Below are 24,832 nucleotides of genomic sequence, written 5' to 3'. Positions count from 1 at the left end.
TGGATTTTCCAGGGCTTCAGTTTCCGCATAAATTTAGAAAGCGCTTGTGCCTTTTTTTTTTTCTTTCTTTCTTTAAATGAGAAGGGAACATGCAATAGTCACCCCACCCCTCTTTCTCTCTTCTTGGGTTCCTGACATCACACACAGCTCCGGGAGTGTGTGCGGGCGGGGGGCGGGGGCAGGATGTGTAATTAAGGGATGTTTGCAAGGCTAGTCTGGAGGCATGAGTGCGTGGAAACTCTTCCTTTCCAGGGCAGGACATTTGAGAACTTGGCATCCAGTAGTTACATGAGATGATGTGGGAGGAATGCAGAGGTAGAATTTTGGAAAGATTTGCTGAAGAGGGACAGGAAATCGAAGAGGCCTTATCTCCTGCTTTTCTAGATTCAGAGGATTCATCCAGCTCCGTTTGAGATGAGTATTTTCCACATGTATGGAAACGATGTCCCAATTCTAAAGGCAAAACTTATATTTTGATTTCCTCAACCGGAAAGAGAAAGTACCAGAGGCTACAAATTCTTCCTGTAACACAAAAACTGCATAAAGGAAGGAGAGTACATATCTTTCTGAATCTTTAAGACCCAGTGCAACCATTTCTTCCAGGATTCTTCTGGGTTGGTGCCCTATTTTGTGCGCCAGTGATAGAGCCTGCGTATCTTCATCATTAAATTTCTCTGAACAGTAAAAAGCAAAACTCAAGAGAACCACACTTACCGTTTGATGCTGCTTCTGTAGTGAGTAGACAGCATAAACTAAGTCCGAATAAGTTGGAAGTGAATCGGCTGCATACAGACTGCTTGACCATATCTGTAAAGATCTTTGCCAAGTATACTTTGGATGGTGAGATTCCAAAGGCCATGGGGAGAGAATGACTTTGCTTCCTGCGTGAGGAAGAAAAAATTACCTTTGGGTCCCACGTAATCTTTAGTCCTGTGTGATTCAGGACAGTAGCACTCCATAAAGCTCTTTGCAAAGAGCAGGCTGATTTTTTTTTTTTTTCCCATTTCAAGTTGTCAAAACTTGTTCTTCAGAACAGGAAATGAAAGTGGAGTTTTCTTTCATTTGTTCTGCAAATCTATCGAGAAATGGTTCTTTTTTAAAATTTTTTAAAAAAATATTCATTTATTTGACTGTGCTGGTCTTAGCTGCAGCATGCGGGATCTTTAGTTGCGGCATGAGACTCTTAGTTGTGGCATGAGGGATCTAGTTCCCTGACCAGGGATTGAACCCGGGTCCCCTGCATTGGGAGCGCGAAGCCTTAGCCACTGGACCACCAGGGAAGTCCCAAGAAATGGTTCTTTTGATTGTAAAGGGCAACAGTTTGAGTGCCTGCCATGTGCCATGCACTACACTGGCCATTGCTGTTTGCAGGGATGAATTTTAGACAGCCCCCTCTCTCAAGAAGCTCACACAATGGTAGCGACAGCAGATTCACGGGTAGTAGTTACATACATGGTGGCATTCTTGGGATATTACTGGAGTACTGAAGGAGTCACCTTATCCCACTTTCCGGAGTTGGTGCCTGGCTGGGTCTGAAAAGATGAGTAGATGTTACCTTGGTGAAGAAGGAGGGGAGCAGAGCAGCAGCTGTGTAGAAACTCTTAGTGTTTCTGCTGACTGAAGGCAGGCGTGTTAGGGGGGACTTAGGCCACCATAAACCTTCCTTCCATGCCTGAGCTTGGCCTTAAGGGGCCTCAAACTCAAGGACCTGTGGGGACTGAGGCAAGTCATATCAGTGAGCTGGGTTCGGGATGGGAGGGACTGGTGGGGAATGCAGTGAACCGCAGATGACATGCCCCTGCTGAAGAGGGCAGCTGCCGGATGCTACAGGGCGGTCTAGGCACAGAATTGCCAGGTCTCCTTGTCTTTTTTTAAAGTGAAGTCAGATTCCATATTTTTATTATGTCAACTAATTCCCCAAAAAAATGTTTAAAGGCCCCTTGTGGGCCCAACACACCCCATTTATAGGTTGGATTAGCCCCACCCTGGTCACCACTAGCAGCTTTGGGGTGTGAAGGAGGAAGAGCCATTGAAGGGTTTTAGACATACCTGCTAGTCACTGTGGCTGCTATCAAAGGATGAATTACAGGCTCCGGTCTGGAGGCAAGAGATACCAGTTATTGCAGAAGCATAGGCCTGAATTAGGGCAGTGGTGGCTGGAATGGAGAGAAAGAGCTAAATCTGGGAAGTGCCTGTGAGATAAAGCAGGCATGCCATGGAGATGGGGTGACGGAGGTGAGGGCCTGGAAGGAGCCATGACCGGGGGTGGCATTGCCTACAACCACGGTAGACAGCCCAGGAAGAGCTGCCGAGGAGCAGAGGGGGGCGTGTCTGGTTTAGGGCAGGTGAGTGTGGACTGTCTATTGGAAATCCCAGTGGACATGACCTCTAGGTGATTGGGTATGTGGATGTGCAGCTCAGAGGAGGGGTCTGGGCCCGGGGTTTTATTGACGTTGAAACTGTTGAGGAGGGAGAAGAGGTTATCAAGAAAGAGCTGCTTGTCCTATCGGTGTTTTTCTTTAATTCCTAACCACATGTTCGTTTATCGTAATCCCTTCTCACAGGATTTCTTTCCTTGGTGAGGGCAGACATTAAATAACTAACTAGTGTAAGATTTCATTTTGGTTGTGGTACGGGTTGTGAGGAATGGGTCTTACAGACCATGGAAGGGAGGGCCTGGCCTGGTGTGGGCCCCAGTGGAAGACACCCTGAGGAAGGGGATATTTGAACTGGGCTTTCAGGGGGAAGAAGGAAATAACTAGATGGAGAGAGCGTCAGGGAGGGGATTTCAAGTAAGTTTCAGGTTGACTCCTAAGGTCCTGAGGGCAGGAAGGAGTATCATGTTTTTGAGGACCTGAGAGAAAGGTGCAAGAGAGGTGGGCAGGCCTTGGTTATGCGGGGCCCTGTGAGCGGCAGTGAGATTTGGTCTCTTGTAAAGAGACAGCGGCAAACCATAACTTAGGGAGAGGGTCAGTTGTTTTATCAGAAGTGCATTTATGTTGATGCCACGAGAGCAGCTGCAGATGCACAGACAGGTTCTATGAGCAAGCAGTCATCGTACAGTGGCAGCCTCACTCACCCGCCGTGTGTGGCCCCAGGAGCCTTCTGGAGCCTCACATCCGCTGCAGGGAGTAAATGACATGAGACGGGGTTCTAAGCCAGTGAGTGATGTGATCAGATTTACTTTTTAAATGCCTTTTTTTTTTTTTTGGCCGAGCCACGGGGCATGTTGGGATCTTAGTTCCCTGACCAGGGAATGAACCCGTGCCCCCTGCAGTGGAAGCACGGAGTCTTAACCACTGGACTGCCAGGGAGGTCCCAGATTTACGTTTTTAAAAAATAATCACTCCAGGCATAGGAGTTAAAGGATTAGAACTATGTATTTTCCAGGATAAAACTATACTCTTAAACAGTAGAGAGAAATTTTTTTAACAAGAGCTTTCTGTATTTCTTTGTTTTTCATTATAGAAATCAGGACCTTTGATATTTAGGAAAACTATGTTTAACTCTACTGAGATCAAGTTTTCTGGTAAGTATAATAAACTAATATAACAGTAAAATAACAATAAATTATAAATGAGCAACATGTAATATAAACTAATGCATTAATTTAATATAAACTAACCTAACACATTGTAATATTATATATTTTAAGCTAGGCAAATGTTTTTAAGTGATCCTAACATTTTAAGGGTTTCTTTTGTTCCTATCGGGTCCTAGTTATTTTCAAGAATGAATTTTTCTGATCCTGTCTCCGAAAATGTAATGTGAATCATTCTTTATCATTCTTTAAAAATTATAGTTAAAACCTAATAAAGTAGTCTTCAGCAAAAAAGTATTTGACCTCTGAAATTTGACTCTGAAACCCTTTTAAAATTCAGTAAATTCTTTTTATGGTTATATGCCATGATTGTGATGAAACCTTTGTGCTTCTGAAAATTTTCTAAATATACACATGATCACAGTATGAAATAAAAATTATTAGACACTAACAATTAGGATTTTAGCGCTTATGAAAGTGAAAATACTTGCTAGGGACTGTGTTGTCTATGTAAATACTGGTGTGTCATGACTACCAAGTCATAAATCTTGAGGTTTGCAGTATTTTTAATGAGTTTACATTGGATCATATTTACTGTGCGCTAACCCCTCTAGGTGTTTCCAGTAACTTGACTAGGTCAGTTGGTTGCCAGAGTGAAAGTTTGGGGTAAGGAGTAGTTTTTTTGTTGGGTAGAGCAAATTGGCTTCGTGGGACCCACAGCCGTGGCCCTTTTATCTCTCACACCATCCTCTGAACATTTGTTGGAGAATTCTGCCATGTGTGGTCTTTGCTGAGGGAAGTAGGCCAGCCATCAGCTAGAAAGCAAAGGCGAAGGTTCAAAGCAGCTTCGTGATATAGATCATCAGTGGTGATAAGAGCTTGGTAAGAGGAAATTGAAGCCCAAGGTGGGTGAGGAAAAAATTTTGACCTCTCAATGCTTTAATAAATTCATGTCTCACTGTCTAGACAAGATTTAAAACACTGGTGCAGACAAAAAAATTACATGAGGGAATAAAGTTATATGGACCACTGAAACACAGAATTTGATTTTTTTTTTAAATCAATATGTAATGTCCGAGATCAGCCTAAAAGTAGACCACAATTTAGTATTAACATATCTAAAGAAAGAAAATGAGACAGCAGAAGGGAGTTAGGAACAAAAGCGTAAAAAAAAAAAAATGAGGGTTTAGTCAGGTAAAAGCTGGCAGTGTCCCAGCACTGATGGGAGAGAGGTCTTTCTTTAACTATGACCGTAGCTCTAACATTGTGGCTGGCGGGAGAGGATGAAGTGCCCACCTGAGCCTCCTTGTTCTGCTGCCATATTCACCAAGCAGCCTTCTCATCACAATGGACAACCAGGAAGGTGTGCTGAAGAAAGAGAGTTAGTTGATCATTATACATCTACTTTGTAGTTACTGTTTGAGTAATTGGGCATTCTGTTTTACACATCTACATCCGTGGTGTGAAAGATGAAACTTAGTCTCTGAGTTCTCACAGAGCCAAATTTTATTTTATTATTATTTTTAAAAAAAAATATTTGTTAGGAATGACTTTTTAAAAAAATAAATTTATTTATTTATGGCTGCGTTGGGTCTTTGTTGCTGCGCATGGGCTTTCTCTAGTTGTGGCGAACGAGGGCTACTCTTCGTTGCGGTGCGTGGGCTTCTCATTGCGGTGGCTTCTCTTGTGGAGCACGGGCTCTAGGCGTGCGGGCTTCAGTAATTGTGGCGCATGGGCTCAGTAATAGTGGCGCATGGGCTCAGTAGTTGTGGCGTGCGGGCTCTGGAGCACAGGCTCTGTAGTTGTTGCTCCATGGCATGTGGGATCTTCCCAGACCAGGGCTCAGAACCGTGTACCCTGCATTGGCAGGCAGGTCTTAACCACTGTGCTACCAGGGAAGTCCCAGGCTTCTCATTGCGGTGGCTTCTCTTGTTGTGGAGCACGGGCTCTAGGCGTGCGGGCTTCAGTAATTGTGGCGCATGGGCTCAGTAATTGTGGCGCATGGGCTCAGTAGTTGTGGCGCGCGGGCTCTGGAGCACAGGCTCTGTAGTTGTTGCTCCATGGCATGTGGGATCTTCCCAGACCAGGGCTCAGAACCGTGTACCCTGCATTGGCAGGCAGGTCTTAACCACTGTGCTACCAGGGAAGTCCCAGAGCCAAATTTTAGTGCCTACAAAGTTAAGCATTGGTCCCTTGGGTATGTGTCCATGCTGTTTGGTGGATCAGATGCCTTGCTTTCCCTAAGGAAAGCTAAGGTGACCCCTCTTAGCTACTCCATTCAAGATGCAGTCATGTGGAGCCACTGGTGAAAATCTCTCAGTGTAATTCACCATATTAACAGTAAAAGAAATACATCATCTAATCATCTCAATATATACAAAAAAGCATTTGAAAAAAAGCAACACCTATCCATGATGGACACTCTCAGAAAACTAGAAATAGAAGGAAATGTCCTCAACCTGATAAAGGGCATCTATGATAAATCTATAACTTAACATTATACTGGCAGTCCTCCCCAGATTGACCTATAAATTCAGTTAATCCCAATCAAAATCCAAGCAGACTCATATAGAAACTGGCTAGCTGTTTCTGAAACTTATATGCAAATACAGAGGACCTAGAATAGCCAAAACAATTTTAAAAAAGAACAAAGTGGGAGGGCTTTTACTCTCTGATTTCAGAACTTAACATGAAGCTACGGTAATCCTAAGACTGTGGAACTGCGATAGAGACATAGAACAAACAGTGAACATAGTTGTCAAATTGACTGATTCATGTCATGATTATGAGTCATCTTTTCCCGTTTTGTATATCTAGTATTTTTGTTTGGATAGTGGCTATCGTGAATTTTACATTCTTGAGTACTAGAATGCTGTATTCCGTGAACAACTTTGTTCTGGCAGACGGTTAAGTTTCTTTGGGGTCAGTTCGATCCTTTCCAGTTTTGTTTTTAATTTCTTTTAGGATGGATCAGGAGTAGGCTTTACTCTAGAACTAACTTAGCGCCACTTCTAAGGTGTGACTCTTCTGCGTCTCTCCCAAACGCTGGGTGTGTTTAATGAGGCCTTTCCGCTCTGGCTAGTGCAGACTCTGACTAGTTCCCATCCCCATGTGAACTCTGAGAATTTTTCAGCTTGTCCCTATGCACGGACAGGCTGTTATGCAGCCAGAGACCAAGGATCTGTATGCAGATTTCATTGACCCTTTCTCTGTGTAGTTCCCACCTCTTGGGCACTCTGCCCCAGAAACTCTACCAGCCTCAGCCTTGGTTAACCGTAATAATTTAATTTAAGGAATTTATCTGTCTCATTTTGCAATGACTTTTTGGAGAAATTAGGTAATACTTTGCTCATTGTTTCCTTAAAGTTGTCTATTTTATTTATTTATTCTTTAAAGGAACATTTATTTATTTATTTATTTTTGGCTGCGTTGGGTCTTCATTGCTGCCCGCAGGCTTTCTCTAGTTGCGGCAAGCAGGGGCTACTCTTTGTTGCAGTGCGTGGGCTTCTCATTGCGGTGGCTTCTCTTGTTGTGGAGCGCAGGCTCTAGGCGCGCGGGCTTCAGTAGTTGTGGCACATGGGCCCAGTAGTTGTGGCGCACGGGCTTAGTTGCTCCGCGGCATGTGGGATCTTCCCGGACCAGGGCTCGAACCCGCGTCCCCTGCATCGGCAGGCCGATTCTCAACCACTGCGCCACCAGGGAAGCCCTAAAGTAGTCTATTTTAAATTGCCTTCTTGAAACCTTAAGTTTATATTAAAGTATATATATTATTGTCGTAAAATGAGACTTTCTTTCTCTAAACAGTTAAGTCATTCCATTGCGCTGGGCCTGTGAAGTTTACCATAGTGTGGCTTTTGGAGCATCATACCTGTCACAATGAATATTCTGAGCTGGAAGTAAGTAAAACACAAATTTTAAATGTGTCTAAAGCTATGAAGGAAAAATTAAGAGTTTAAAGATTTATTAGCTTATCAAGTGAAGAGGCCAGAAATAGAGAAGTGCCACAGATTTTGGGACTTAGGCTTCCCGGACCAGGGCTCGAACCCGCGTCCCCTGCATCGGCAGGCCGATTCTCAACCACTGCGCCACCAGGGAAGCCCTAAAGTAGTCTATTTTAAATTGCCTTCTTGAAACCTTAAGTTTATATTAAAGTATATATATTATTGTCGTAAAATGAGACTTTCTTTCTCTAAACAGTTAAGTCATTCCATTGCGCTGGGCCTGTGAAGTTTACCATAGTGTGGCTTTTGGAGCATCATACCTGTCACAATGAATATTCTGAGCTGGAAGTAAGTAAAACACAAATTTTAAATGTGTCTAAAGCTATGAAGGAAAAATTAAGAGTTTAAAGATTTATTAGCTTATCAAGTGAAGAGGCCAGAAATAGAGAAGTGCCACAGATTTTGGGACTTAGGCAATAAATGCCTTAATTATATCAAAGTATATGCTTTCTGCGAATACAGATCTTTTAGTTTCCTTGTATCTTATGAAAAATGTTAGTAAATATTTAAATCAGAGTTGTGGAAACCGTTGATAAGGGGACTGTGGGTCACGTACAAATGAAAACCAACTCAATTTAAAGAAGAAATGTAAAAGTTTCACTTCATTCAAAAAATTAGTGATAGGGAACCTAGAACTTCAGTGAGTATGAGTAGATTTAGTGAGTATAAGTAGACCTCAGAAAGAGGTGAGGAGGGAAAAGGAGGGGGAGAGTGTGAGAGGAGGAAAAAGACCGGGTTAGGTCAGTGTGTATTTCCTAAGAACAAAGATAGTCCCTTAGATTACACAGTACAGTGATGAGATTTACGAAATTTAACAGTGATACAATGCTAATTGATATAATAGCTAATAAACCATATTCAAACTTTGCCAGTGTCCCAACAACATCCTTTTTAGCAGCTTTTTTCTTTTTCTGGTACAGGATCCAATCCAGGATCACCTTGTATTTCTGCAAGTTTTTTTTGTGGGGGGGTGGAGGTGTTGATGGTGGTTCATGACATGACGTTGATATATTTGAGGTGCACAAGCCATTTATTTTTACAAAACCTCCCTCAATTTGGATATTTCTCACGTTTCCTCGTGATTAAATTCAGGTTATATTTTTGGCAGGCATACCAGAAAATATACTGTTTTGTCCCATTTTTGGTGATGTTAACTTTGATCAGTTAAGGAAGTTTCTGCCAGGTTTCTCCACTGTAAAGCTACTGCTTTTCTCCTTGTTGTTAACAATAATTTGTGAAGAAATATTTTTGAATTTATGTGTAAATATCCTGTTTTTTCATCAGTCCTTGTTTTAACATTCTTTAATTCTTTCCTGAAGCAAAGCACAGTTACCACTGTGATGATTGCTAAACAATGATTTTCTAAATCCATGTTTTCTTCTACATGTATTAGCATTCAACTATGAGGATGCACTCTTTTCCTCTCTCTTATCCGTCTGTCAGTCAGTCAATCAATTATCAATAGGGACTCATTGATTTTAACTTTGTTGGTCGGGTTATAATCTATTACTGTTTTTGTGTATTTTGCTCAGATTGTCCCATATTTGGCCAATGGAAGCCTCTTAACCTTTTCTTCATGCCTGGGAGTTACCATTAGGAGCGTGGGTTTATTCATCCATCTAGGAGCCTCATTGTTAGTTGATGTGTAAATGAGTGTTCCCCCTGCACTCAGTTGGGTTTGCCATCTTTGCTTTACGTTACTAAGTGTTTGGTTTATCTTTCCTTGTAATTAAATGCTGCTTTCTTTCTCTGTAAAATCTTTTATACCTGGAGTAAAATGGAAGTAGCCCCAGGACAAAGCATTTTGTATTTCTCTGTGAACCATTTCCTTGTAGTAACATCTTAATCACTTTTATTACTGTAAGAGGATGCTTATATTATGTGTTCCTGTATCTGAGCACATCAGAATGGCTAAAATGTTACGATTACCTCAATTGTACTGAAAATTATATTCAAAACTTTTTCTTTTCGGTATTTTGTTCTATTGCATGTTTCAAGTGTTCCAAGCTGAATAACTTTTTGGTATTATTTAGATATTAGTGGAAATAAATTATGACATAGAATCTTACTTTGCATAGGAGCTGTCACAAAAACATGAACTTAGTGTCAGTGAAGACTTCTGTGGTCATTATTTCAAGAACAGCGAATGTTGGACGGCAAAAAATGAAAACTTAGATTGCAACAGTGATTTACAGATGTTTACCTCATTGAATGTGAGTACCTGTCTTGCCATGTTGAAATAGAATTTATGTTTCTCCCATTGAATGCAAGTATCAACTTCTGTTTTATCAGTATTTTGATAAAGGAAGGTGCTTAATTTGTCAGTTTTTAGGTTTAGTTCTTTTGTGTGTGTGGCAGTACATAACAAGTGGAACCGTTGTTCCGTTTCTTTGTGCCTTTTGCAGCAGCATCCTTGAAAGAGGATCCTTTTATCATCCTTTCATGATCTGCTGTCATTCCATCCCTCGTCTCTCTTCTGCCTACCCCAGTCAGGGCTTTGCCCCCATCATCCCATCAGAACAGCTCTAGTCAAGCTCACCAGTGACCTCCATGACATTAGATCCCTAGGTCTGTTACTCCTACTGAAGGTCTGTCAGTGTACTTGACTTACCAGCATTTAACACACTTGAACACTCTCCTTTGGGCACTTTCTCCTCCTAGCCTAGGAGACTAGATTCTCAAATGTTAACAGCAGTCATCTCTGGGTAGTGAGGCTGTGGGTCATTTTAACTGATTTTTTGTCCTGTAAATTCTGAAATGAAAATGTCTTTAATAAAAATGTTAAAGGGTTGTTTTAAAAATTTGTGTCAAGGTATAATAAGTATACATAAATTTACGGCAAAGCTTGCATATCAGAAGTGTAGGGCTTGATGAATTTTCACAACCTGAACCCACCCGTGTGAATCCTGATCAAGAAGAGGGCAGAGCACCTCGAGCTCCCTTTGAGTTCCTACTACCCTCCCTGCCAACGGTAACCACTGCCCTGATGAAGGAAGTAATTTTTCAAAAGTAGGATTTTGTTATGCATGTTTGGGATACAGTGAGATTTGTTCTCTGGTGTTCAGCTTTAATCTTTACTTTTTCCATAACACATTTTTTTTCTTAATTGTTAAAACTATTTTTCCTTATGGAAGTGCAGCAATATAAAATGAAATTATTTTATTTTATGTTTTCCAGAATAAAGAACTAATAACAAATACCGGAAATGTTTCAAACCAGGAAGGGTCAGCGGTAAGTCATTTTATTTGCCTTTAAATCAAATACATACAAGTTAGAGTAAGACTGAGCAGAATCTGTTGATGGACAGATACTCAGAGAGTGATCTAAAGTAGGGTTAGTAGAATTAGGAAAGAAAAAAGAAGCATTATTTAAAACAGTATATTTCCTTACATGTGTCTGTGTGAATTTTGTACATACTTGGTTCTGTCTTTGTTTAAAAATCTCTTTAAAGGTGTGATTTAATGGTAACTTCTATGTAGTCTTTCTTTATTTTAAAAAATAAAATTCCGCTGCCAAATACCTGAGACAGCACAGCAGTGGGCTGATCTGTATCGTCATTAAGGAAGTGAAGAAATAGATAGAAACCGTGATGTAGCACGAGGGGGAGGGGAAATTTGGAATTTGGGGAAATTCAAAGTCAGAAGACTGAGAGGTTGAGAGGATTACAAGGAGTTCAGTGTAGGGACTGAAAGTGGATTTAGAAGAGCTTGATGTTTGCCTTTAGACTGGGACTCTTCTGCTTTTATACTGTTTTCTCCAACCTTCTTACAGAATAGTCTGATAGTGGAAGGGCATTCACTCTGCAGTGGCTGGACCAACTCTTTGCTTTGCACAGACTGTCACAGGTGGAGGAGTAGGAAACGAGAGGGAAGGATAGGAAGTACTCAGGAAAGAGGCGTGGGAAAAGTTTGGTCCAGCTACATGGGGGCACTGCAGGGTTCACAGGCAGTCCCAGTGGGCAGTTTCAGGCCTCAGTGGGACTGCTAGCAACAGAGTGCCTTAAGGACTTTAAATACTTTAGCCTATACGCCGCATCTGAGTCATTTCCAGCAATGCTATCTGACATCTTTCTCCCCCGGTTCAATTAAAAAAAACCACACATTTAAAAACTGAATGCTTGGGACTTCCCTGGTGGTCCAGTGGTTAAGACTCCCTGCTTCCAATGCAGGTGGTGCGGGTTCAATCCCTGGTCAGGAAACTAAGATTCCACATGCCACAGGGCGTGGCCGAAAAGTAAAAATAAATAAATGAATGAATGAATGAATGCTTGATTATACTAGGATATTAGAAAAACTATTCGAAAGGTAGTATTAAACACAGAATGGTAACATTAGGGGGAAAACCTGTAGAAATATAAAAAGTAGAAAACATTGGCAAGTGGAAAAGGCTTTTTTCCTCCTCCATCCCTTTGGGTCTGGGAGGATGGTGGTTAAAAAATAATAATAAATGGAGGAAATCCTTCCACTACCCGCTATCCTTCCACAGCCCACCATTCCTTTTATCTGTGTGGGGGTTTTTTTGTTTTTTTTGTGTGTGTGTGTGTGTGGTACGTGGGCCTCTCACTGCCGTGGCCTCTCCCGTTGCGGAGCACAGGCTCCGGACGCGCAGGCTCAGCGGCCATGGCTCACGGGCCCAGCCGCTCCGCGGCACGTGGGATCCTCCCGGACCGGGGCACGAACCCGCGTCCCCCGCATCGGCAGACGGACTCCCCAACCACTGCACCACCAGGGAAGCCCTATCTGTGTGTTGTTTTTTTTTAAGTAACCCAATTCAATTCTTAAAAGTTGTTTTAAAATGTGGTGGACAATCGTTTACCTATATCTTATATAGCAATTTTTTAAAATAACATGAAGGATTTTTTTTTTTCTGTTTCAGGATGTTGTAGCCAAAACACAGAGAGATGGGTTTCATATCTTTATTGTTTCTATTAAAACAGAAAAAACAGATGCAAGCTGGAATTTGAATGGTATAGTTAAATAGTATGCATGTTTTATTGTCTGCTTTTACTGTATTCTGTGTTTTTGTCATTAACCCAAATCTACATCCTCTGTTAAAACACATTATTCGAAAATGATTTTCTGTTAATCACAAAAATGAATAATCTGTTTATTTGGGGTACTTAGAACTTTATGCTTATCTTAACTCTAATATTTATTTTTTTTAACGGAATGGAAATTCTAAATTAATTTAATATAAATTTTGGGAGTTCCCTGGCGGTCCAGTGGTTGGGACTCTGTGCTTCGGCTGCCGAGGGCCAGGGTTCAATCCCTGGTCGGGGAACTAGGATCCCACAAGCCGTACAGTGTGTCCAAGAAAAAAATAAATAAAATAAAATAAAGAAAAGGGTGAATTTAAAAAAAGATTAATTTTAAAAGTTTTCAACGTCATAGAGGGATACAAAATTCTCCATCCTTCCAGATTAAAAAAAATTTTTTTTAACATGTAGAAATGGGTAGGTGACACCTTAATCGTACTTGAAGTGGATTATATTCTGTTTCTTGAAAGTGGCCATCATCAGGGGTTTAAAATTTTTGTTCTTTAAAAAGTTTAAGAAAAAAGAATCTTTTTGTAGCCTCGGAGTAGAAGTAGCATGTCTGGCAACCGTGGCTTCTGTGGTCTGTGAGCTCCCCTGGCCGCCCGTAAGGTAGATGCTCTTTGCCTCATGAAACCGTAGTTCCTGGTGCCCAGTGTGAGAGTGGGCTCACACTAAGCGGTTCTCAAGGGAGCGAATGCTTCCGTGGGTCCGGGAATTGCTTTAGCGGTCATCTTCTAGACTGGGTATCTGCTGGGCTGACGGTAGCCAAGCAGCATGTGAGGATTCTAGGGATTTGCAGACTGCTCTGATTCACCCACTGGGACACAGAAGTGAAGCCAGGCTCTGTCTCTGAGGGGCACCCAGTCCAGAGAGGAGGGAGGAAGCAGTGAGGAGAGTCAGGCATGGCCGCAGAGGAGGCCCAGAGCTGGTCTTCCACGGGGAAGCTGGTGGAGGGGCTGCTCTGGAGAGCGTGAAGCAGGCCTTCCTCCCGGAAGTGCTGTAATGGGCCCAGACCATGCCACACAGGGAGCAGGGGCCTTGCTGCCATCCTGCTCCCCAGCCTGTGCCCCCTTCCTTCCCAGGTGTGGCGTCTTTTCCTCTGACACCCGCAGGCAGCTTTAAGCTTCTGCTGGTTAGTAACTGGCGCAGTTGCTGAGCCTTGCAAGTCTTGCACTGTATTCGGCACTCTGTTTGTTATTGCTCTCGGACAACAACCCAAACTAGATTCTGGAGTTCAGTAAATTTTTAAAAAAATTTTTTCAATTAATCAATTAATTAATTTGGCTGTGCCGGGTTGCCACGTGCGGGATCTTCGTTGCACCGCGCGGGATCTTCAGTTGCAGCGTGTGGGATCTTACTTGCGGCATGCAGGATCTAGTTCCCCGACCAGGGATGGAACCCAGGCCCCCTGCCTTGGGAGCTCGGAGTCGTAACTGCTGGACCACCAGGGAAGTCCCTGGAGTTCAGTAATTTATCCAAGTTACATTAAGAAAGACAAAGTCCTCAGCTAGGTCAGGGACTCAGCCAGGGCCAATCTCAGACCAGGACTACTTTGCTGTCTGCGTAAGATCTGACTTGGCCCACACTTTACAAGAGCATGTATACAAATACGTAAAGGTATCTTCGTACAGTTACATAATCAGAGGTAAAAATTCAGCATTTGTTAACTTGGTTTGTATTCTTGGAGTCTTAAAATGAGCTTACATTGAAAAACTTAAGGAAAACTGGTTGTTAATTTTAATGCCGTAATTTCTTTATCCCCACCCTGCCTTCACCAGTTTCTCTTTCTATGATGGGGCCTCATGGATATATCTCTGCATCAGATTGGCCTCTGATGATTGTGAGTATCTCTCATCATTTTCTCCTTTTTTTAAAAATGAGTTTTGTATCCTAATTGGAACATTTAAACATTTTAAGAGCTCGGTGGTGGTAATTCCTTAGTAGCTAACACTTTGACCTACCCTCTATTTCTGGTTCCATGGTGACTGGAAAATGAAGGATTGCAAACTTGAACTTAGAAATGTCAATTTTCAAATGGTCAAAGGGCTTTAACTGACTAAAATTGCTTCTCGTCCCACAGTTCTACATGGTGATGTGTATCGTTTATATCTTATATGGCATACTCTGGCTGATGTGGTCTGCCTGCTATTGGAAAGATATATTAAGAATCCAGTTCTGGATTGCAGCTGTTATTTTCCTGGGAATGCTTGAAAAAGCAGTTTTTTATGCTGAATACCAAAACATCAACAGCACTGGGTTATCAAGTAAGTGGTGACTGTGTCCATGAATATGGTGTGACCCGAGAGTCTGCCAGCATTTGTGAGCAGAGCCGCTGGGGACTCCCCACCCCACCTTCGTACGGTGGTTTGGGAACAACCATATAGATGAAGAGGGGGGAAGCCAAGAAGAGAATATCAGAGTAGGGCTCTGATCCAGGCTAGCGTGTGTGTTGTCTTCATTTGCGGTTTTCTTCTTGCTGACTTTCCCTTACTTCTCTCCTGGGGAAAAGAAAATTCCTATTCCCTAAGGTTCAGCTACCCATGACTGGCTTTCAACGGCACGAAGTTCTGGACTGGGGACATCAGGTGCTGCCAATCCTTTTAACATATTTCTCTGTTTTTTTTTTCCCCATCCTCTTTCTTCTCCTTTCCCCTCCAAAGAAGAAAGGAAAATTTGGCCACAGGGAGTAAAATTAGCATGGATGGTGACTGCAAAGAACCTTTTTGCAAAGAACTTCATGTGACCATGGGAGATACCATCCCAGCTTACACAGTGGAATGTGGCAAGCAGGCAGGGCATAGAGTGGGGCATCCTCAGATGGGTGCCCCAGACTTCTAGAAGATAGAGTTCAAAAGGGCCAGAGAAGTAAAGGTACAATTAATTCCATCGCTGAACCTTCAAAAGGGAGATGGCTCAGAAGGAGAGAAAGCCCTCAGGAATGTGTTTCTGAGTGGTCAGTTACAAATGATCGTGGTACAGATTCTCAAAGGCTGTAGTTGTGTCTGCTCTTTATTTTAAAGTAATCCGGGAAAAAGAGAGGGTGAGTTGGAAAACAGATGAGACAAATTTAGCATAATGTTGATAATTATGGAAGCTGAGTGATGGGTACATGGGAGTTCATTATATCGCCTTCTCTGCGTTGGAGAATGTTTGTAATTTCCCAAAATAAAAAGTTTAGAAAGACACGTACAAGACAATAAAGAAAAGACAAACATCCAGGGAGGCATGTTAGAGGTATTATCACCCTATAAGAAGTTTTAGTGACGTGTGTGCGTGTGTGTGTGTGTGCCTGCCCTAAACCAGATAAGGAAGGAAGGATAGAGCTGCTGCATATGACTGGGGGTTAAAGCATTCTTGAATGTCAGAGAAGGCGGGTCAGCTCCTTTGCTGCCAGTGGTGGGGGTCTCTGTCTAGAAGAGGGTGGCGTGAACTTGGGTGAGGGGCAGCAAAAGCCTGAGATCCATGAAGAGAAGGAAAGACCATCTGTCTTCCTCAGGGCCTTCAAGCCCTCTGAGATGACACCAGAAGGCCCTTGGAAGAGAAACCCCAGACTGCTGTCCTTGTCTATGAGGAGTCCTGTGGAAAGGAGAGGCGCCAGACGGGGCCTGGGCTGATGTTGTTTCTGATTTTCCCAAGCGTAAATTCTGTAACCCAGGCTGGTCTTGCTTAGCATTGGTCCTGGAAGGAGAGACTTCAGAAAAATCAAGCAATGATGATTTAGTGATTGTTAGGACCCAGCAAGGATACATTAAGAATAGGTCGTGTCAATTGACTTCTTTGTTTTGTGCTTCTAGATTGGCAGTTAGGCAAATGTAATAAATTTAGTATATCTGCACTTCTTCAAGGTATTGGGCAAGGTCTCTTGTGGTTTCTTCTGGAGAAGGCAGAGAAACATGAACTGGAAACAAGAATATTAGGTGGATTCACAACTAGCTTCTGAATGGCTTTCTCCTCTCCATCTTTACCGCCAGCACTCTCATCATCTCTTGGCTGAATTCTGGAATAGACTCCTGAGTGTTTTCCTCACCTACAGTCTATTCCTCTCCAAGCCATTAAGTAGAGCAATCTTGATAAAACAAAGCTGTCTACTTTATTCCAAGGGTCAGCAAGCTTTTCCTGCAAAGTCTACACAGTAAATATGTTTGGCTTTGCAAGCCATGTAGTCTGTGTTGCAACTTCTCAACTACTGCCATTGGAGCGTGAAAGCTGCCACAGACAACAAATGGGCATGGCTGTGTTCCCATAAAACTTTATTTACAAAACAGATGTAGGGCCAGATTTGGCCTATGGGCTGTAGTTTACTAGTTCCTTTTTTACTCCCTTGTTTACTATCATTGACTTCCCACTGACCTTAGCAACAAGCCCTGACTCATGCCCTGGCCTAAAACTGAGGTGATTGGGCCCCGCCTCTGCCCCAGCCTCTTTTCTTGACCTCCCTCGTTACACGCTCTGCTGCAGACCTGCCGAACTTTTCACTTCTTGCAGCATATTTTGCTTCCCTCCATGCCTTTGCATGTGCCGTTTCCTTTGCTTTCCCCTTTCCCTCCTCCAAATGGTTAACTCCTACTCAGCCTTCAAACCCTGGTGTAGATGTCACTTCCTGTGAGAAGATTTTCCTGCCCCGTGTGGATTAGGTCGCTTTCATCACAATCCTGGGAGATGCAGCGTTACCTCCAGCACTTGCTGAGTTCTGCCCATTTACTTGTCCCAACCAGAGTACAGGCTTCACGAGGGCAGGGAACATGGTGTGTCTTTTACTGTGATAGCCACACGATAGGAGCGTGAATGAGTAAGTGATGAGGGCAACCTGGAGAAAAGAGAGCTCTTGAGGGCCTTATGGTTTTCAGATATCTACAGGACAGGAAAGGGTTACAATTCTTTGTAGCCTCAAGGGAAAGAATAAGAACAGAGGGGAGCTCGGGGAGACAGATTTCCAGTGGACGTGAGAAAGCTGTGCCCAGAAGAGCCGATCAGAATCCCCTTCATTGAGGTTTCAAACATCACTTGGATTAGATGACCTTTAAATTAAACGTGGCTAATTCGTCTGAGGTCAGGACGTAACTGTACACAGTACACATTTAGACTCTAGGCGGCAGGCGTCCCGATGGACCCAGAGCGAATGATTTTCCTTCGTCCCCCTCAGCCCAAGGTTTACTGATCTTTGCGGAGTTGATATCTGCGATTAAGAGGACGCTGGCTCGCCTCCTGGTGATCATCGTGAGCTTGGGATACGGCATTGTGAAGTAAGTACTGGGGCCCAGAAAAGACACCGCATCCCCATCCTGTGATCCATCCATCTCCGCCATGACCCCTGTGAAACCCGACGCCTCTCAGTATCGTAACACAAATCCCAGAGGGAAATACCTGCAAGGACGTGTTTTTAAAAGATTTCCATGCACTGGCTATTTTATTCTTTTCTCAAATAAAGATCCTGAAGTTGAATTCCAGTAACTTTATAGTTAGATGAATAATCAACTATAAGGATAATGGAAAATTTTAAATGATTCTCGAAGTTCAGACCATTTTCTGTTTCCTAGACAGCATAGTTAGGGGTCATGATTGTGTGTGAGATATTGTAAGAGAGAGCGCTCTGATTAAACACTAGGTTCGGGGCTTCCCTGGTGGCGCAGTGGTTGAGAGTCCGCCTGCCGATGCAGGGGACGCGGGTTCGTGCCCCGGTCCGGGAAGATCCCACGTGCCGCGGAGCGGCTGGGCCCGTGAGCCGTGGCCGCTGGGCCTGCGCGTCCGGAGCCCGTGCCAGTGAGAGGCCCGCGTACCACAAAAAAAAAAAAAAGAAAGAAAGGAAAAAAAAACCACCAGGTTCAGCAGAATTTCTGTCTGAGACCTGGCAGTCGCCTGAGGACCCGCCTTCGGGACCCTCTCAAGCAGATCTTTTCTGCCTCTTACCTTTGAGTCCCTGGGCATGAACATGGAAGAGCCTGTTCCCTAAGACCCTCTGATGCCCAGAAACTCAAGCCCTCACACTGGACCACGGCTGCATCTTCTGATCGCGGGCCTTGTCAGCTGCCAGGTTTCCCCTCATCCTTCACTGCTCCGAGCACTTGTTTTATCGTCTTTCTCCTCAGCCCTTCATCGTCAGGATTCCCTGTGATTTCAGTATCTGTTTGAGGATCCTTTAAGAAACCTGACCTCACCTCCTCACCTCTGCTGCTCTTACCTGTCACCTCCCCTCAACTACTGAGTGCCCTGGCCACTTTCTAGACTTGATTGTTATTTATTTATTATTGTGTATAACTGCACCCTCTCCGTGGCGGCACATTTAAGCAACCCACTCTTCAGCCTCCCCCGTTTCCTGTTTACTTTCTCTAGTGGGTCAGCTGTAGGCGCTCTTGGTCCCTGGTGTGGCCTCCGGCCTATTGATCCTACCGCCTTCCACGGTCCGGCAGGGCACTGATCACCCCTGAGGCCCTCCGCCTTTTCCTTTGTCAGCCTCCCTTGATAAATCCAGCTCTCCGTCTGCACAGGCTCAGCCGGGGCTGCAGAGTCAGCCTGAGAGGAGCACCCCACCCCACTGCCTGGCTCAGTTCACTTCATGACCCTGAACTTGACGGGCGCCCTGAGTGCTGCGGGCTGTTCTCGATCCCCTTTGCCGTCTGTGTTCTGACTCTTCACTCTGCAGAAGACCATTTACCCCTCCTGTCTCCTCACACCTCCCTACCCTCATCCATCGTGGCTGATCTTGGCTCTTTTCTCACTGAGGAATTAGAAGCCATCAGGAGGGAATTGCGGCCGCCAGGTCCGTGTCATCCTCCCCACCTCTGGGCCACGCGCAGCGTGTTCTGCTCCTGTAAGGCGTGGACCATCCCTGTGTGTGGTTAAGCCCCACCCCGCCCTGCCCTGGTGCCCTGGGTCCTGTTACCTCCTCTGTCAAAGAAGCTGTTCCAGCAGTCTGTCCCGTTTTCTCTGATAGCGTCAGTTTCCCTCTCCGGTGGGCCATTCCCATCAGCACACTGTTACTTCTGTCATCTTCAGAAGCAAACCCTCCCTTGAACCCAGATGGCCGTCTCCTCTGCTTCTCCTTCATTGCTTTTCCCCTGTGTCCAGCAGCATTTTTCAGATGTGTTGTCTGTACTTGACCGCTTCCACTTCCCTCATTTTCTGTCCTGGTGAGGTTTGGCCCCATTCCTCCACTGAGACTGCTCCTGTCAAGGTCACCTTGACCTCTCCTTGCCAAATCGCAGGGCCCCGCTCAGCCCCTGTGCAGCTACCCGGTCGTGGAGGCTCCTTCAGGGTCTCCTGTGCTGGAACCCCCTCGTCTTCCCGAGCTCCAGTGCTGGGGGGCCCTGGGCTCAGGCCCCAGACCTCTGCTCTAGTGACCGGCATCCCCGAGGCTATCTCATCCAGTTCTGTGACTCTGACTGATGAACGTGTCCAGAATGAGCCCATCCCGCCCCTCCACAGCCACCACCCTCGTCCAGGGCACCATCTTCTCCTGCCGAGACTACACTCCAGTAGCCTCCAAACTGGTTTTCCTGCTTCTGTCCTGGTCTCCCGTCAGTCTTTTCAAACACAGCAGCAGCCAAGATGATTCTCTTAAAATGTAACTCCAATTTCATTACCTTTCTGCTCATTTCACTCACTGAAACCCAGATTCCATCCTGTGGCTTCTCTGATGGCTGACCTCATCTCCTGCCACTCTCCTTCCAAACACTGCGCTCCCTCCTGCTGGTTTTCTTGCTCTCACTGTTCCTTAAACTCAGCGGACACTTGGCTCACAGTGCGGGAAAGGCCTCTGCTTGTCAGCGTCTCCCCCGGGTCCCAGGCGTGGTTTGCTCCCTCACTTCCTTTAGTTCTCTGCCTCACCATCACCCCCCAGGGAGGATGGCCCTTTGGGACCCTAATCGGTGCCCATCCTCCACCGCTCTAGCCCCTCATCCCTTTTGATGTGTTTCTTAGCATTTGTTGTCTCTTCCCCCCTCTTCACACACTTGTGTGTGACTTCCCTGTATTGTGTTCTGCTGTATCCCGAGGCCCCAGCGCGCTGGGCGGCGCACAGCGTGCGCTCGGTAAGCGTGCACTGATGCACGCACATGTGCTTCTGAGCTCCGAACTGGTGCAGTTACCAAGACTGCAGCGAGGAAACCTTCTTTTCGTTTGTTTTGCTTTCTTTTGTTTTTTGGCCTTAGTACAGTATATAGAACACAAAACCCTCTGGGTCCCAGTGGCAGCACACAGCTGTAGTTATGAACGTCGGGTGCCAGGGTGCAGAGGGTGGTGGCTGAGAAAGGGATAGAAGATTGAGCTGGTGGGTGAGAGCTCAGCCCTTTTTGATGGAATCCCTTCACTGTCAACTTGTGTTCAACCCTTACAAAGCGAGCACAGTAAACAGTTCTGGGCCGTTGCAGGGTTCCAGTAAGCTGGCTATAGTGAACCAGAATTTAGATTAACTAAGTTAGATAAATTGTCTGAATTATGAGCTATGGGTATTAGTTCAGTTTTTACTTAGATTTGTTTTAAAATGACTATCATAAGTGTTTTTTTTTTCAAAACCAGTTTTTTCTTCTAATTACTCTGAAAAGAGGGTTTTTGAGTTAAAACGTATTCACGATAAATTCTGACTTGCAAGTGTCATGAAATTTCAGTTCTTTTTTTTTTTTTTTGGCCACGCTATGCGGCCTGAGGGACCTTAGTTCCCCGATCAGGGATTGAACCTGGGCCCATGGCAGTGAAAGCGCCGCATCCTAACCAGTGGCCCACCAGGGAATCCTCGAAATTTCAGTTCTATTTTCAAATGACTAATTGCAAAAGTCATCATCTTTGCATGTTCTCAACTCATTTATACTTTCAAAGAATCAAAACTGTTATTTTATTTCTTTTCAATTCGAAGAATGAAAGCTGAAGTCTGTTCGGACTGTCGTCTGGGAGTATTGAGAGAGGAAGGCAGTGGGGTTCGATCTCTTGACATCTTGCCCAAGTCATAGAATCAGTGGATTATCGCTGACAAGACACAACTCAGAACACTTTACAATTTCTGTTAGCGAAAGAATTAAATGATTATTTCTGCCAGTGACACTTCGAAGTTGGCACTTACTTCCTAGGTTTCGTCACTCTTCTCGTCCATTCGATAGACATAGTACCTGGCTTATGTTAATCATATGGCTTGGATTTCAGCAGCAATATCCTCTGGCCTCAAAAATGTTGCTTCATAGGCATCAGTACAGCTTCAAGTCCTAGAGAAGGAGGCCAGATTTCCCTGAGCCTGTTTCTGCCTTCTTCCCAGGAAACAATGCTGTTTCCTAAAACAAAGTAACCTCCCACGCGGGAACGGACTGACGTGATTGGATAGTGATATCCCTGGTGTTGGAAATGGGGCCAGTTACTGTAGTCAGATACGTTTTACTTACCTTGCTTTTTCTTTCTCTTTTTTTCTGTTTGCTCTTCCTTGTTCCAGGCCTCGTCTAGGAGCAGTCATGCACCGGGTCATCGGACTGGGGATTCTTTACTTTATCTTTGCGGCTACTGAAGGCGTGATAAGAGTCATTGGGGTAAAAAACTACATCATTCCACTTGCCCTTTTTTTTGTTGTTGCTGTGAAATATGATTTTACTTTCTCTCTCCTGAGATGAATTTTTAAAGGTAGGAAATTTGTGATAAAGGCCCAATTTGAGTTTCTTTTCCCCCCTGCGGACTCTTTCCCTTTTTTAATACGTCCTGAAAGTACAAGGCTAAACAGAGCACTTCTTAAAATGATGTGGTTATGAAGGCACCACCGGACGTCATCCTAGGAATCAGCTCCATCTCAAAAATGTTCGTGGTTGTTCTTTACGAAGAACATTCATCTTTATCACTGTGCAGTCTGAACACATTCATTTCTTCCTTAACCCCTGGTTTAAACGTGTAAGTGAAGAGAAAGTTAATTTTACCTTGTGTGCATGCAGATGTTACGTGTCATCGCTTTTTAAAGTCTCCTTTGGTTGTAAGTTTTCCCTGACTCTTGTGGGCCCAGAATTTGGGGGATTCAGCAGACTCCACGCTTGAAAGAACCAGGAGGAGGTAGTGTTCTGGGGAGAAACGGCTCTAGCAAGATGGGCAACAATGCTTTACTCTAGAGAAGAGCGAATATTTGTATCTGTGAAGACCCCTACGTTTCTAGCTCTCGGTTTTCCTTAATAATATGGCTGACGACTGAGTGATTAAGAAGCTTATTATATTTTTACTCGATTCAGAGAACCTTGTAATTTTTACTCAAAACGTCTTTTGGATTAGATGTTTAAATCGGATCACTGTGCCCAGAGTGAATAATCTCTGTATATTGCCACATACGTCTACTTCATGCAGGTTGATCCGACCCTTAAAGCAGGACATTTGTCCAATAATGTTAAAAGCTTCACTCTTCTTCGGGTGTCTTTGACACATCTGCATTCTGGGTTAGATACACCTGCTCCTTGAAAGGTGCATTTATTTTTACTTTTACATGATAATGAAGAACTTTGCATTTACATGTATGATTCACAGAAAACTAATCTTTGCTAGGAAGAAAATGGAAAGGATAAACATCCCACAGATAGATTGCATTGTATTTCTTTAAAATTTTACACAGTCCGCCTCTTAGATGTGACCGTTTTAAATATGAGTCTCTGTCAGCTCTTGAGTACGCATCCAACCTATGGTTTGTTTATACCCTTCCACACAGTTCCTTTTCCTTATTTTACTTTTTTCCTGTCCTTTCACGCGCGTGGGGATGATGAGGAGTCCGTTTCTTTAGGAGCCGTGGCTGCAGGTTTGGTGCGGAGAGGGCAGAGATTGAAATGGTTGACCTGAGTCGCGTGGGGTGTGCTGTGTTTTATCTGCCGCTTTATAATACACTTTTACGTCATCACGGGACAAGTTGATGACGAACGTTTGCTGACACCAAAACAGATAACTTCCATGTGCTCAAACACAGTTCTGTTAGGCAGTAACATCTTTTATGTGGCCTTTTATAAAACGATGATATGAGGTAAATTGTTTTTCTTCATTAGATGATAATCATTACAATACAATGAAACTTTTGCGTTCAGATTTTTTTCCCCATTTTTATTTTTCAGGGTTCTAACCATTTAGCTGTTGTATTTGGTGACATTATTTTAGCCGTTATTGACTCCATTTTTGTATGGTTCATATCCTTTACTGTGTCCTAAAATTGTTGTATCATTTAAATCAGATTATTTTTAGTTTGTGATAATAATAGAAATATACTTATGCATTATTGTTACCTCAATATAGAAATTTAGTTGAAGGTGAAAAAGTAACGATTCCTCGAACAAAAAATATGCTTATTTTTTCTATTCGTTCAGCAAACTTAAATGCACATATTGAGCGATCTGGTAAGGAAGACAGATACATAACTAGGACCAACATAGCAATAGTCATTGCCATTTTAGAGAGGTGCTATGCAAACAGAGGAAAGAGAAATTTATTCCAGGGTGAAAATCAGGAAAGATTTCAGGGAGATCGTGACATTTTAATTGAGACTGAGCGGACAAATCGGGGTTTACTAGGAAAAGGACTGAGGGGTAAGCATTCTGGGAAGATTTAAGGGGACCAAATAGTTGGAAGCATGAAAATATTGGGACAGTGGCACGACGTCCCAGAGTAGCTTGCCCGTAGGTAACGTGTGCAGGAGAATCATGGAAGGTGGGACCAGAAGGAAAGGATAGAATGACATGCTCGAGAGTTTAGAAGGTGGAAAGTAGCAAGGAGTTGAGGCTGCACAGGTGAATGACGTGATGAAATCTTGTAAGAAAGAACTCAAGGATGGCATTTTTTTTAAATGCCTGGGAAAGGAGAGTCTAGAGCTGGGAAGTCTAGGAAGGAGTCATTTGCAGTGGGCCAAAGGAGGGATCGTGAGGGTTAGAAACGGGGCAGAGGAAATGGAAGAAGGACTGCGGATGACAGGCTGGCTAGAAATGGGTGGGGAGAGGGAGAGAGGGCTCCCAGGAAGGCGTGCACGTCTCAAGTAGGTGGCTGGGCCAGTGTTAACCATTCTCAGGGCGGTAAACATGGATAAGGGACCACAGTGGGTGAGGGTTGAGCTGCCCGGGGCATTAGTGTGAAGAAGAGAGTTGGAAGTCCCAGCCTGGCTTAGCAAGAGGAGTCGGAGCTGGTGATGAAGGTGGGAGTCAGCTTTGTGCGGGAGAAGGTCGCAGCCGCGGAAGCGACCCGAGAAGAACAGGCAGACCGGCAAGTGGAGAGGAACCAGGACAGTGCCTCTTGGGGCGGAAACATGCGTGGAAGGAAGTCCAGGGCAAAGGG

General features: G+C 44.1%; 1 protein-coding gene across 1 annotated transcript in view; it reads left to right on the top strand.

Moving 5' to 3' along the window:
• Positions 1-24,832, top strand: part of TMEM87B (transmembrane protein 87B) — a 53,070-nt gene that overhangs the window by 731 nt on the left and 27,507 nt on the right. The window contains exons 2-11 of the mRNA XM_024129831.3: positions 3,469-3,529; positions 7,346-7,437; positions 9,621-9,755; positions 10,720-10,773; positions 12,418-12,508; positions 14,356-14,417; positions 14,658-14,841; positions 17,721-17,820; positions 21,990-22,083; positions 23,626-23,697. Of these exons, the coding sequence (XP_023985599.1) occupies positions 3,469-3,529; positions 7,346-7,437; positions 9,621-9,755; positions 10,720-10,773; positions 12,418-12,508; positions 14,356-14,417; positions 14,658-14,841; positions 17,721-17,820; positions 21,990-22,083; positions 23,626-23,697 (945 nt within the window). The remainder of the gene's footprint in view (positions 1-3,468; positions 3,530-7,345; positions 7,438-9,620; positions 9,756-10,719; positions 10,774-12,417; positions 12,509-14,355; positions 14,418-14,657; positions 14,842-17,720; positions 17,821-21,989; positions 22,084-23,625; positions 23,698-24,832) is intronic.

The sequence above is a fragment of the Physeter macrocephalus genome, chromosome 12, assembly GCF_002837175.3.
Source record: "Physeter macrocephalus isolate SW-GA chromosome 12, ASM283717v5, whole genome shotgun sequence".
NCBI lineage: Eukaryota > Metazoa > Chordata > Mammalia > Artiodactyla > Physeteridae > Physeter > Physeter macrocephalus.
This window is presented reverse-complemented; position numbering and strand designations above follow the sequence as displayed.